This window comes from Cibotium barometz, chromosome 34 (assembly GCF_041138505.1).
Source record: "Cibotium barometz isolate CiBa-2024 chromosome 34, ASM4113850v1, whole genome shotgun sequence".
Classification (NCBI taxonomy): Eukaryota; Viridiplantae; Streptophyta; class Polypodiopsida; order Cyatheales; family Cibotiaceae; genus Cibotium; species Cibotium barometz.
The window spans coordinates 26,462,724-26,476,324 of record NC_141079.1 but is presented as its reverse complement, the minus strand read 5'-3'; the positions used below and the strand labels follow the sequence as shown (position 1 = coordinate 26,476,324).

Here is a 13,601-nt window from a genome sequence, read left to right as displayed (position 1 = left end):
CCAATGATCACCCTGTCCTTCGTGGTCCGTCCTATCCCCTTGTTTATCACTACGGAACCCTTTTCTTTTGAGGCCTAACCTCCTCTTTTCACTACCCTCGGCCCTGCTAGAACCACCACGTGCACTATGGCACTTGATGTCATCAAATATCTGTGCATATTGAATTGCCTCTGCTAAGTATTTAGGCTGTAAGGGCTCTACGTACTCAAGGTAATCATCTTTGAGGCCTCTCTTAAAGCCTCGCAATGTCTGGAATGCATCGATTCCCTTTAGCTTGAGTACTATCTCCCTGTAGTTTGAGATGTACTGAGTTAGGGATTTGTTCTCCATCGAGCACTTGTCCCATAACTCCTAGCTTCTCTCTGCCTCATTAACAGGCAAAAATTCTTTTCGAAACATTGTTTCAAATTCCGTCCAAGTGGCAGGGCGAGTTGTCAAACTCATCCACCACTTGTACGCTTTGCCGGTTAATGAGAGGCTAGCCTCTACGGGCTGTATACGGCTAGGCTGCTGTCGCAGCGCGTGCAAATCTGACCACTTCCTTTTCCTCGCCACCAAAACTAGGCGGCTTTAAGTCTACGACGAAGCTGTCGCTACGGACGGCCCCGCAGGCGCATCGACCTGTACTCCTGCAACCACTGGCGAGGCTACGCTCACCCGTGCTGTAGGAGCTCGGCTACCTCGAGGAGTTGGAGTACTAGCCGAGGCGGCTGTCAGTGCATCTAACCGTGTGGAGATGCTCTGTAGCATCGTGACTAAATCAGCCTGGACTTTACCCATATTGTTTAGTTTGGCATTAAGATATTTAAACAGTCCACTAGAGAGCTCTGTCTCTGTCAGGACATCAGCAGGGTCCAAAAGGTCATAATCGTCGTCGTCATAATCCAAGAGGTCCTCCTCGGTCCCCTCGGCGACGTCGGTGTTCATGTCCTCTGGCTCGTCGGCCAGAAAGGGGTCATCTGCCAATGCGGCCGCTGCGAGCTCGCTGGGTCCTAAGGAGGGGTACGAGGAGGGCGCTGGTGGATCACGCGTGATCGACGAGTGCACTCCGGACTAAACAACTGTCGGGCGTGTACGGCCTGACAATTCGGTCGGGGTCAAACCCGCGACCGAGGGGACAAGAGACTGGAAAAACCTAGAGAAGTAGAAGGCGGTGGTGGGGACACACTACGCCTAGCAGACATCTTTAATTCTTGCAAAAAATAATGTGAGAACTCGGAAATTACTAAAAAAAACGCTAATAAAATGAGTAGTGGTGGAGAGAAAATAGTCACCCCCCTTTACGGTCGCCTGTCGATTTGTGTTGCGCTGCGAGCCTTTACAAGGACGCTACTCCGAGATGCTCCGATCCACGAGAAAAAAAATGCCTGCAACTCATATCAAAAAATAAATTTTTGTTCGGGAAGCTGTGCCTGAAAAATTCGGATTATCCCTTGCCGGGATTATCCCTCCTCCTATTTTATTATTTTTTTTCTCTCGTGGTTGTTTGCTGCTCTGGTTGGCTTCCTGTCTCGCCGACTGCTCTGGTGGCCGCCGTGTGGCTGGCCGTTTTGCTGGCTGGCCGCTGCCACCGCCTAGGTGGCTGGCTTGGCCGCCTAGGTTGGCCTCGCTGCCCTCTGGGCTGGCCGCTGGCCCCCCTCAGACGACGCTCACGCAAAGTCTTGCTGGTTTTTGCTTCAACGCAAGTCAGCCATGCCTGGTTGGCCTGGCCGCCCTCTGGGCTGGCCGCTTGGCTGGCCGCCTGGCCTTCCTCAGACGGCGCTCACGCAAGTCAACCATAGAGTTCACGCAGACTTACAAATGGTGCACAAAATGGCGCAAATGGGTGCTCTCGCCCCACATCATGCGTTTCAGCTTTCTTTCATGGGCTGGCTGGTCTTCGCCCCTCCACGCAGAGTTCGTTTAGCATTTCAGCTACTAGTCCTGGGCTAGTTTTCGCCCCCCACCGCCACACACAGTCGTGTTTCAATAGCTTTCGTGGGGCTGGTCTGCGCCCCCCCTTCCACACAGTGGCGACATTATCTAGATTATCTTTGCGCAGACAATTTCAATTTCGAAAGGGAAAAAAAAACGAAAATAGCTTACCTGCGTTTCGCTTGTTGTGTGTGACGGGGAGAGAGAGAGAGAGAGAGAGAGAGAGAGTTCTTCCCTTCAAAAATGGCTTGGCAGCCTCCCTCCACACACTCCCTTGTGGAGATAAGGGTGAGAAGATGAATGGTTGAAAACCATCGAGTGGGCTCCAGTCTCCCGTTCACGCGCGGACTCTGACGATCCCCTCGAACCACACTCTGATACCAGTGTTAGATATCCGTAACGCCGCTACGGGCATTACCACAAGAGGGGACGGCCTCTGGCTCACCACCTAGCCATAGAGGAAGAATGTGGATCGCCCCTCATCCCCCAGGCTATATAGTGTGTGGCCTGCCATCCACACTAGCCGGTCGCCCATGACTCCGCATGGGCGTCCTCTCCCACTGAACCCTGGACATGGCCATCCGCCGGTCTGCCGTCGGTCACAGGCATTACAGCCTACGTGACAAATTAATACTCTATTAGCCGTTAATCCAAGCTTAACATTAATACTAACGTTCACTTTTTCCCATTTTATATAGTCTCTTCCTCACCTGAGTTCACTTTAAAAGAGTTGTGGCTACTGATGGTGCATCTGCTATGACTTGACTTACTGAATGCTCGTTTCCCTGACCTTCCTCTATTTAATGCAGCAAAGTTGTTTAGTCCATGTCATTATGCACAAAATGAAGCCACAAGAGAAGGAAATGCAAAGCAATGGTTTGATAAACTCTTACAACATCTTCAATATAGTAAGGAGAAGTCATTCTTATTGATTGATGAAAAGGCTGGTGAACGAGAATTGTATACATTTGTAGATACTTTGTATTTAAATTGTGAGGGTTTTACTATGCAAGGTGCATGGGGAACGTTTTGGAAGATGAAAGATTGGCAGGATATTTTTCCAACATGTTGAAACTATGGCAAGCCATTATTGTTATCCCAACAAGCACGGTGGCATGTGGGAGGAGATTTTCAAAGCAAAACTTGATAAAGGACAAGGCTAACAATTAAGATTCTCGATGATCTATTGAGAGTATCATCGACAGGTCCAATGTTGGACAAATGTTGAGTGGGATCGAGTCTTTGAAATTTGGAAGGATGCAAAGGAGCGTAGGATCTATGATGTTTGATTTTGGTAGATTGTCATGAAAAAATTATGCTTGGATTTCTTTCAAGGTTATGCCTTCCCACTTTTGAGTGAAATTTTATGTATACAATACAAACTCCAGGATGCTATCTATAATTATTGTAAATTGTAAAGTTTATTCTATTTTGATCTCAAAAATATAAACTTTGTTTGTATATATATATATAAGATGTATAAAAAATTGTGTGTTTGGCCCAAGTTTTATACCAATTTAGCTTTATTCTATCTATAAAGACTTGAGTTGTGTTTTTACATACATAAGGCATAGTGATATCCGAGAGGTACTGGGTTCGAGCCTTGGTAGTTGGCTGGAGGTGGATGTGTACCCCGTGACCCTTGAGCTGGTGGTGGTGTGTGTGAGTTTATACACAAGGAGAATGTAAATACGCAATTTCCTACAATTTCAAGTTCAACCAAAATAAAAATAAAATTAAAAAATTGTTACACACATTTTTTTTAAAGGTAAATACGCAATTTCCTACAATTTCAAGTTCAACCAAAATAAAAATAAAAATAAAAAATTGTTATACACAATTTTTTTTTGAAGGTTTCTTTTATTTTGAAAGTCCTTTTGAGTAGCCTACCGTCACCGAACCTCATGGTGTTCTTCTTTCTTCTTCTTCTTCTCCTTCCCGCCCATGCTTCATTGCTTGCGCACCCTTTGCAGGCTTTCTCCATTGACGCTTCCCCCACATCCACAATTAGGGTTTCCTCCTTCAGAATGTGGGGTTTCCTTATCTCACGATTAGGGTTTGCTTCTCGGCCTCATTATCGGTGTATTAGGCTTTGCTCGCTGCGCGCAGTAGGCTTCTTTCTTTCAGAATTAGGGTTTTATTTCTCGGGGCTCCTTATTGTTGCTGCAAGGGTTTCCCTTCTGGCTTTCTGTGTGTTTCTGTGTGTGTGTGTGTGTGTGTGTGTGTGTGTGTGTGTGTTATCGAAACTGTAAGAGGAAAAAAACCCTTAGATTTCTGGGGATGGATAAGTGCAGGAATCGAGGAAACCCTACCATATAGGGTTTCTGTTCTTGGCTTGCTCCCGATTCCGTCTCTATGAAGCTGGCTTTCTGGCGGAAGATTGTGCTTCTCGTCCGCCCTGTATTCCTTAGCTTCTTGCAGAGACAGTGTGCGCCATTGTTTCTGCAGATTGCTTCTTACACAGAACCAGGAGACTGTTACTTAGGGTTTTTCTTCATGCGTTTGCTCATTCTTACGCAAATCCCACATTGTTAGGGTTTCTATTTTTGCCTTTTGCATTCTACTAACGGAATTAGGCTCTCTGTTTCTGCCATGGCGCTCTCCACTCAGAATTACGATTTCTGTGCGTGCCACTCAGAATTACGATTTCTGTGTGAGCCATTGCGCTCTCCTCGTAGAATTAGGCTTACCTCCATTATGATTTCTCTGCAGGTGGCGTCCGAAGTAAATTAGGCTTTCTCTATCTGTCACGCCATTGATTCAGGTTTTCGGTTCCGTAGACGGAACTAGGGCTCTTTCCACTCAGAATTACGATTTCTCTGCGCGCCATTGCGCTCTCCACGTAGAATTAGACTTACCTCCATTAGGATTTCTCTGCAGGTGCCGTTAAATTAGGGTTTCTCTATCTGCCACGTTTTCGTATTTGGCACTGTTCCTAGTAGATTGCGCACTGCATTTCGTTGTGCCATTGATTTAGGTTTTCGGTTCCGTAGACGGTTACATCAATTCCTCGTCTAAAAAAAGTAGGCCGTTGTCTTAAGCGTTCATAATAGAGGACGCCTTTTCGCAAAATCAAACTACCATCTACACGCTTTCTTGTGTAAAGAGAAAGACCCTTCGCCTGCAGCAGCAGCGCATCAGAAAAGAAAGGGTAGGGTTTCCTGCACTAGAGAAGCAAGGGAGGGTTTCTTTCATAGCCATGGCTGCCGAGAAGGGTGAATCAGAAGATCCAGAGTGGATTCAGAAGCTTAAGCATGGGGGTGCCCTCCCCCTGCGGGAGCTTGACAACTGCACCAGCGGATGGTCATCCCCTCCAGGCAACATTTTCCAGGTAAGAGGTCCCCACTACCTTGAGGCAAAGATGAAAACACCAGGCGGAGAGTGGCTCCTCAAACCCATTGCCTTTGATTGGATCAAATGCTCCACCAAAATCTTCAATGTTATGCGACACCCCCATGGCCGCGTGCGTTCAGCTCTAGAAGAAGCCCTAAAAGATCATCATAATCATCAGCATGAGCATGGCATCCCCTTCATCTGGGCATTCAACCTGCAGGTGCCCAGCAAGGAGAATCATAGCCTCATCATGTATTATGCCTCCTTCGACCGCCCGCCCAAGGATTCCTTGATACAGCGCTTCCTGGATGGTGACAACACATTCCGCAACTCTCGTCTCAAGCTCCTCGCCAATGTTGTACAAGGGCCTTGGATTGTCAAAACTGCTGTCGGTGAGCGTGCCATATGCCTCCTTGGCAAGGCGGTGACATGCAGCTACACTCGGGATGACCACTTCATGGAAATAGATGTGGACATTGGCGCCTCCATTGTTGCCAACGCCATTGTCCACCTCGCATTTGGATATGTCACAAGTCTTACTGTGGACCTTGCTTTCGTCCTTGAAGGGCAAACTCCGAGCGATCTTCCAGAGAGGATCCTAGGCACCATTAGGTTTCGGAATCTCGACCCAGCCTCTGCTAGCTCGCTTGATTCGCCTGTTGGAGATGACTTCAAAGACCAGCAGGCATGTCCTAACAGGTTCTGGAGGTCTTTCAGTACTCTTCTTCATGCAAGCCATCAAAACCCCATAGCTAATGTTGAAGATGATGAGCCTGAGTCTCAAGAAGCAAAGGCTTGATTAGAAGGGCATGGGAAGGGGGCTTGCATTTCCTAGGTGCAATGCAAAGTACACCAAGTCCAGGTTAGATGAGGACAACAGATCAAGCAATGGGGTAAGTTCTGGTATTTTATGATGATATGCAGTGTTGGGGTGTACCTGATGGCATGCAGTAGCTAAAGTCAGCTACTGTATTAGAAATGTTCACTTTAGCTAATTTCTAAGTGACATCTGATCCTTCTGTCTACCATTTGTTTTAGAACTGCTCAGTAAATTAAAAAAAAACATCCATTTTCGATTGTCGTGATTGTTAAGAAGCATGATTTTGTGTTGTTGGCAAGTCTTTGTATACACTGTACTATGTTTCCTTGAGCTCACCAATGAAACCCAGAGAAGTGCACATGCATTTAAGCTCACCAAAAACAGAATATTGAATCGCCACACAGGCTCTAAATTATTTCAGTGGCCAGTTGCTGGCCTTTCCCTGCTCATTGAAAACCTATGCAGGGTTTCTGTCCCTGTTTGAGTGCACACAGAAACACAGCTACTCCAATTAGGAGTGGAAATGTTAAATGAATTTGGCATACCACACGTGCAAACCCGTTGGAGCACCATGGGTGGTGGTGGTTTGCAGTCTTTGAACCCTGGCAAGAAGACCCAGAGCCATGACCTGAGGAAGTAGTATATATCTTTTCATGGTTCCTGTAGATAAGAAGTGCAGGTGCGTACTTTGAAGTGGGAAGCCAAGGTGGTCTTCAGAGGATTTAGTTAAGGCCTACTAGATGCTGCAACTTCTCTTTGCCTTGAGTAGATCCTTCTTTAGTCACAGTAAGCTACCCACCGGAAGGTGGCTTGGTCTTCCCACCTGAAGGCTATATTGTGTAGCATGCCTTTGTTAGTGAGTATGTATGCGTTGAAGGGTCATTTGTTTCCATGCACTTGTTTATCCTAACCCCCTAAAACATTTATCACTACCAAATGTGCATAAATCCTGTGATATGTACAAAATTGTAGTAGCAGCATATCAATCCTCAAAACAAAATAAGTCTAAAGCTTTGCGAAAACCTTCAAACTTTGGACGGGAAAGTCCCTTGTGAACATCCACAAAAACATTCGAGTTGCTAATTGAGGAAATCCGATTACATGGGTCTAAAGTCAAGAGAAGCCTTGGAAGTAGCACCTATTGCTCTAGTGGGACCAGCTCCTAGAGCATCCGTGAAGTCTTAGAGAACTGAACCAGTTCACATTTATAAGGTCATGAACAAATTTAATGGAACTATGCTTTGTGAAGCCTTGGAGAACTAAAACAGTTCACATTTCCAAGCTCAAGAACAAATTTGATGGAATTGTCAATCCTATTCCACATCTCGAAGTGGTCCATCAAATGTGTGAGCTTTTGGGTATGTCCAACGAGTGTATTTAACTCTATTTAACTTAACCTTAGATAGGAAGGGTGAACAATGGTTTGATTCTCTCAAACCTAAAGCCAAAGCCAATTTGAATGCCTTGAAAGCATATTTCATAGTTGGGTTTGCACCCAAGGAAGGTATATGAATTCCCACCAACCAACATTACAATGTAAAGCAGTTATAGAGCGAGTCTATGATTAGAAGAGTGAGAGTGAGAGACTTAATGGAAAAGACTTATGTTGCGTTTCCTCATGCATTTAGAAGGAAAATCTTTTAAATCTCAACAATGGAGAGGGACAGGGAGGAAACCTACAAGGCCATCCTCACTTATATTGGCACCAAGATATGGTTTGGTGTGTTGTGTGTCTCATCAGAATCACACGAGAACCAAGTGCCCAACAATGGAGAGTGGGACAAGGAGGAAACCTACAAGGTCATCCTCACTTATACTGGCACCAAGATGTGTTTTGGTGTGCCGTGGGACAGGGAGGAAACCTACAAGGTCATCCTCACTTACATTGGCGCCAAGGTATGGTTTGGTGTGCTAAATCAAATGACTCAACAATGGAGAGTGGGACAGGGAGGAAACCTACAAAGTCATCCTCACTTATATTGGCACCAAGGTATGGTTTGGTGTGCTGTGTGTCATCAGAATCACACGAGCACCAAGTGCCCACACTTGAGGCAAGTCCTATACTATACTGTGCCCATTGCATGCAACTCAGAAATTATGAGAATTCCCAATACAATGCTTAGCTAACTGCTAGCTTTGCCCACAAACCAAGGGTAGCAACTAGCCTTGCCTCAACACTATCTACCATGGGGTCTTAAAGACCCTTGTCAGGTGACATCAATGGATGGTATTAATCTAAATCGCGATGCTTTTTTGGGACCATCGGATGAAGTAAACTACGTCAGACAAGTAAACTACGTCAGACAAGTAAACTACGTCGAGTAAACTACAAAGGAAACTCAGAAAATCCCATCTTACTTTACTTTGTAGGTTATTAAGCGATCATAGTTTACTTTGTAGTTTACTAAGCGGGCATAGTTTACTTCCTACTTTACTCGATAAATCATAGTTTACTTCGTAGTTTACATCATGGGATGAGGGTGAGTTTGGGTTTGGGACTTGGAAAAATTTGGAGAGGATTTGAGTTCGAGACCACACTATACCTTCAAGCAATGAAACCATGTGGTTTCAAGCCATTATCGAGCGCTACGTAGTTTACTAGGTCGAGTTTATTGGACCGAGTTTACTTTGAAGATGGATGGTCAAGATTTGTGCACACAATCTTCAGTGCACGGTAGCTGTGGATCTCACTTGACATGTGTCTTTAAGACCCCGCGGCGGTAGATAGTGTTGAGGCTAGCCTTGCTGGCACCTGCTACATAGGCCGGCAAGCAAACCTAAAGAGGAATACTAAGGGCTTCTAAAGCACCCTTACTCTAGAGCAAGCAAAGTTTTCCACTTCAAATGAAGCCAGAACTAAGGTTCAAATAGCCACTAATAATACAAAAGCTCTCAATTATCACTAAGAAAAAGCCATCACTAAGGAGCCAAAGACAGAGAGAGAAACGCATGAGAGAAGATGTATCACCACTTATAGTGGTCCGATAAGAAAACCAACACTTATGCCTTGTCTTCATTATCCTTCTTTGATTAAAAGGGATAATGGCTCCCCAAAAACCCAACAAAATTGAGATTGCAAGAGTTGATCCATAGCATTTCCCTAAGAAGTTGATTGAATAGCCAAATAACTATAGACTTAAAGAAGCCCATGAGTTAGTTTGAGAATGCCAAGTACAATTAGAAGGTGTGCTCAAAAACTATTGACTTAAAAGAAGCCCAGAGGTTAGTTTGAGAGAGCCAAGTTCAATTAGAAGGTGTGCCCGAAGCAACTCTATTGCAGTGGAGCACCTATTCTAAGGACTACTCCTGAGGAACTGTTTAGAATATAACCTCAATGGAAACTAGTACATAGAGCATAGGATTTTGAAAGAGAGTCTAATTCATTATTCATTGGGACATATACCTCATTCTCCCGTGGTTGTGGTTATGTGAGCACTTGAGAGGCTTGTTGCCTATATGTCACTCTTGTTTTTGTAGCCTGGCAATGGAGGTGGAGTTGACAACATTCACCTTTATGTTGGCAAGAATATTCTTTTCATGTCATCTTCTCTTGGAGGTATGGGTTTCCTCCTTGAGTTTTACATATTAAAAATATAGCAATCTTGAGTTGATTAGTGTTAGTCAACACTGTTTCCATAACAACACATGAAACATAGAGGGTGGAGGTAGATGGCCATGTGTTTCTAAAACATATCAAAATGCTTGTTTGGAAAAGAAATTAAGCATGAATGCATAATTTGTGCAAAATAATTCATGCCTACTTGTTACTCGTAGTTTTTAAATAGGTCCTTGTACTCTTTGAATGAGAATCTCCATGTTCTCAGAGGCACTTTTGAAGTAGTAGTTTATAGATCATAGTGATTTTTGGAAGGTTAAAGAGGTTTTTCAATACATCATTTTGTTGTGGCTATGAATGTGCCTACTTTATTAAGATATTTGATAGTAGTGGTTGTGAATGAACATGAGCTTAAAAAGGTTGTTAGTAGTTGGAGGCACCAAGTTATTAATGGTCATAATCTTGGCTATTTTTGCTTGCTAATGGGAGCTGATTGGAGGGAAACACCAACCTTGGCTTTAGCAATTTGGGCCATTGATCTTTTCTCGATTCAATTTAAATGGTTTTAGCTAGGATTTGGATTTTTAGGGAGGGGATTCTTCATGATTATGTGATTGCTAGTGGATTGCAAACCTGGGATGCATTGTGTTGTCTGGCCATTTGATTAGATGATAACATGAAAGATAGTGGGGAAGAATTTGCATTATGTTGTCTAGCCATTTGATTAGATGATAACATGAAAGATAGTGGGGAAGAATCTAGAAGTAGAGACTTCTTTAATTGTTTTGCAAGCTATCCAGACCACTAATCCAATTTCCAAGAAGCAAGCAATCACTCAAATGTATGTTAAATGAGCTTGGCGTAGTGTTGTTGAAAAATTAGGACTAAAACTCAAAATTGGTAATGCATGAGATAATGAAGGATACAAATGTGTTTCTCTTAGTGATCTAGTGTGCTATGTAATATGCCACCAAAACCATATGAGTAATGAGTGTTATTACTCTAGGCAAAGGTTGATATTATACTAGGTGCATTATATGCAATAGGGTAACCGTGATACCAACTCATGTTATTATCCTAAGAGTATATAATGCCTTGCCTTACCAACAAGAGAACTTCTTGCTTTATTAGCTTCGGTAGGATAAATTACAGCTAATTAAAATCAAACATCAATCAAGTACTGAGATTGAGGAACAAATAAAGAACTTGGGTTATGAAGTGGAGTTGGAACCAAATCCATTATATGTAAAAGAAACTGATGATTATTTGCCAAGTTATTATTGAAGAACTTAGGTTATGAAATGTAGTTGGAACCAAATCCATTATATGTAAACTAGGGTTATGAAGTGGAGTTAGAACCAAATCCACTTATGTAAAGGAAAGTCAAGGTTATTTGCCAAGTTATTATGGGAGTGCTTCGGTTATGAAGTAGAGCCAAATCCATTAAATGTATCGAGATCCTTTGCCAAGTTATTATTAGGATCATCAAGGAATTTTGATTTTGGTTTTTGTTTCTTGTTGATTTTTCTCTTAGGCGGAATGGCAAGACAGTAGTCTGGGGTGTCAGACCAGTTAGGCAATGTTGTGGGAGACATATAGCCACCCGCTAGAGCTTCTGGATTCGAACACCAACTCTAGAGTGGTCATGGGGACACTCAGAACTTAACTCAGCCTTGCAACTTCTCACACTCTGCTCTCACACTGCTAAGTCACTCTCTCACTCACTCTCTCTCTCTCTCTCTCCCCCTCTGGCACACAACATGTTTCTTAAAACAGAGACACAACATTCCAAGTCAACACATTACGGAGAGTACACAGAGATAAAGTGAGTTGCAACATTGCTCTTTAATAAATGTATTACTTCCAGAATTGGTACAAATTCATCAGTACAAATTCACTACAGAGCAAATGCTCAAGATATGACTAAAAATCTCCTAAGAACTATGACCATAGCATGGTTCACATCACTGGTTGTTCACTAGTTGTCACTATTAGCAGCATGCATTTCTGAAACCTTAGCTCACTCTCCCGCTGCTCGCCTTGCACCATCCTTTTAAGCTCGGGCTTCTTGATCTTGGCAATGGCTACCTCGGTGGTTACAGCCCATCATCTTCACACGAGCGGTACCGAGGTGGTGCTCCCAGTGTAATACCGAGGTAGTTACAACTCGTCATCTTTACCCCCATACAGTACCGAGGTGGTGCTCATGACGTGGAAGGTGGTCAGACTTAGCGCCTATCGCCAATGAGCTATTGGGCACAACACCTAGCACGCCTGGTGTGCTGGAGCTTCTACTCCGGAACCCGTTCCCTCGGTAAATTTTTCTTTGAATTTTGTAAACATCTTTGGAGGAGTGTAGTTTGGAACGTACATTATCAGAGTAAGTTGCATGCTTCTGCATCTTCGTTAGTTTGGTTGCCTACTCTCTTGAACACCCAAGACCCCTATGGTTGGTTGGGGGAGTCTTTAGGTCGAACACTCTCACACTAGTCGACGTGGCGTTTTCCCTAGGATCTTCTTTTTTGCCATTAGTATTGGCTTCCACTTGACTTGTACAACTTCTTTGTACTCTTTCGAATGCGCTCTAAACGTGGACTTTGTGCTTTTTCCATATTTGGGTCTTTGGTGTACCACTTCCAGACATTGATGCTACTTGGTGATTGCATCCTTGGTGGGAGCAATTTCCTCCCCTCCGGAGTCTAAGAGAACAAGAATTGAGAGCATAAATGTTCTAGAGGGAGGGGTTTCCTGATCACTATGGATTTTATCGTGTATACATTTTTAAAGTATTGTGGTATCTCCTTGTTGTCCTTCAGTAATTGCGAGAACACACATGAGAGGCTTCAAAAAATGCTGGCCCACGGAGTAGTTGAGTTGTTGACCAATCGGTCTTCTTTAAGGCACTCATTTTCTTTATTCAGGGCTTGGTTGGCATCCTGCAATATCCGGACCTCAACCAGTAGCTCTCCGCGCTCTTTTCTTGGCACACCAGCTGGCAACTTCTTTGTGCTTTTTGTGGCTAGTTTTGCACGAGCTTCACCTTGGCAATTTCTGCTTGGAGTCTAGCGCCCTCTTCTTTTGCTTCTTGCAGCTCTAGCTTCCACTGCAATCTTGTTTTCTAGGTCTGCTACACTTTTTTGGCCATTGTTGGTCACGCCTCTTCTATCTGCCTCTGGAGGCTTGTTTTGTATTCTTCCCAGTCTCTGGGTCTCTCTCTTTTGACTTGGTCTTCGTTTTCCAAAAAGTGTTGCATTTCCAATTCAAGGGCAATCAGCTCACTGATTATGTCCATTTCAAATTTTGTGCTTTTTGTTGGAATTAGGGTTGCAGGAAAGCACACAAAGCTTGGAGAAGAAGAAGCAAGAATGCACACAACACACAATGTATTAGATTGTGTCAATGTACAAAAGATAAGTTAGCCCTAGAAGGATGGGTGTATATACAAGCCGGGGAAAAAAACCTCCTAAAGAGGGAAAAAGTGCCCCGGCGGTCCTAAGTGTGTTCACACACATCACTGCCTATATATATATGGCAACAAATCCCCCCTGGGAGTGATGGTGTGAACGAGAGCTGGCACTCATGTATAGGGGAGTGCCATGCCCGAAGTAGATCAGTCCACAAAGGGGAGCAAGCCCAAAGCTTTGCGGAAAGCTTCGAACTTCTCACGAGGAAGCGCCTTTGCGAAAAGATCGGCGAGGTTGTCTTGTGTTGGCACATAGGCCAAGCTGATCTCTCCTGCTGAGAGTCTCTCCCTGACATAGTGATAATGCACCTCAATGTGCTTTGTGCGAGCATGAAAAATTGGGTTTCTCGCAACTGCCAATGCGCTCTGACTGTCAGTGAAGATAGAGGTAGCAGACTCCTGTCCAACACCCAAGTCAGCCATAAGCCGTTTGAGCCACACACACTCAACCGTAGCTGTGAAAGCTGCCCTGTACTCAGCTTCACAACTAGAAGTGGCCACAGTAGGTTGCTTCT

General features: G+C 44.1%; 1 protein-coding gene across 1 annotated transcript; it reads left to right on the top strand.

Annotated features, from left to right (window-relative positions):
• The first annotated feature begins 3,885 nt into the window (after positions 1–3,885).
• On the top strand, positions 3,886–6,308 carry LOC147618839 (protein ENHANCED DISEASE RESISTANCE 2-like). Its single transcript, XM_086774495.1, has one exon. The coding sequence runs from the start codon at positions 5,114–5,116 to the stop codon at positions 6,044–6,046; it is 933 nt and encodes a 310-aa protein (XP_086630621.1). The 5' UTR covers positions 3,886–5,113; the 3' UTR covers positions 6,047–6,308.
• Positions 6,309–13,601: the final 7,293 nt, after the last annotated feature.

Coding starts and splice junctions, on each gene's coding strand:
- LOC147618839 (XM_086774495.1), top strand. CDS start 5,114: ATGGCTGCCGAGAAGGGTGAATCAGAAGATCCAGAGTGGATTCAGAAG.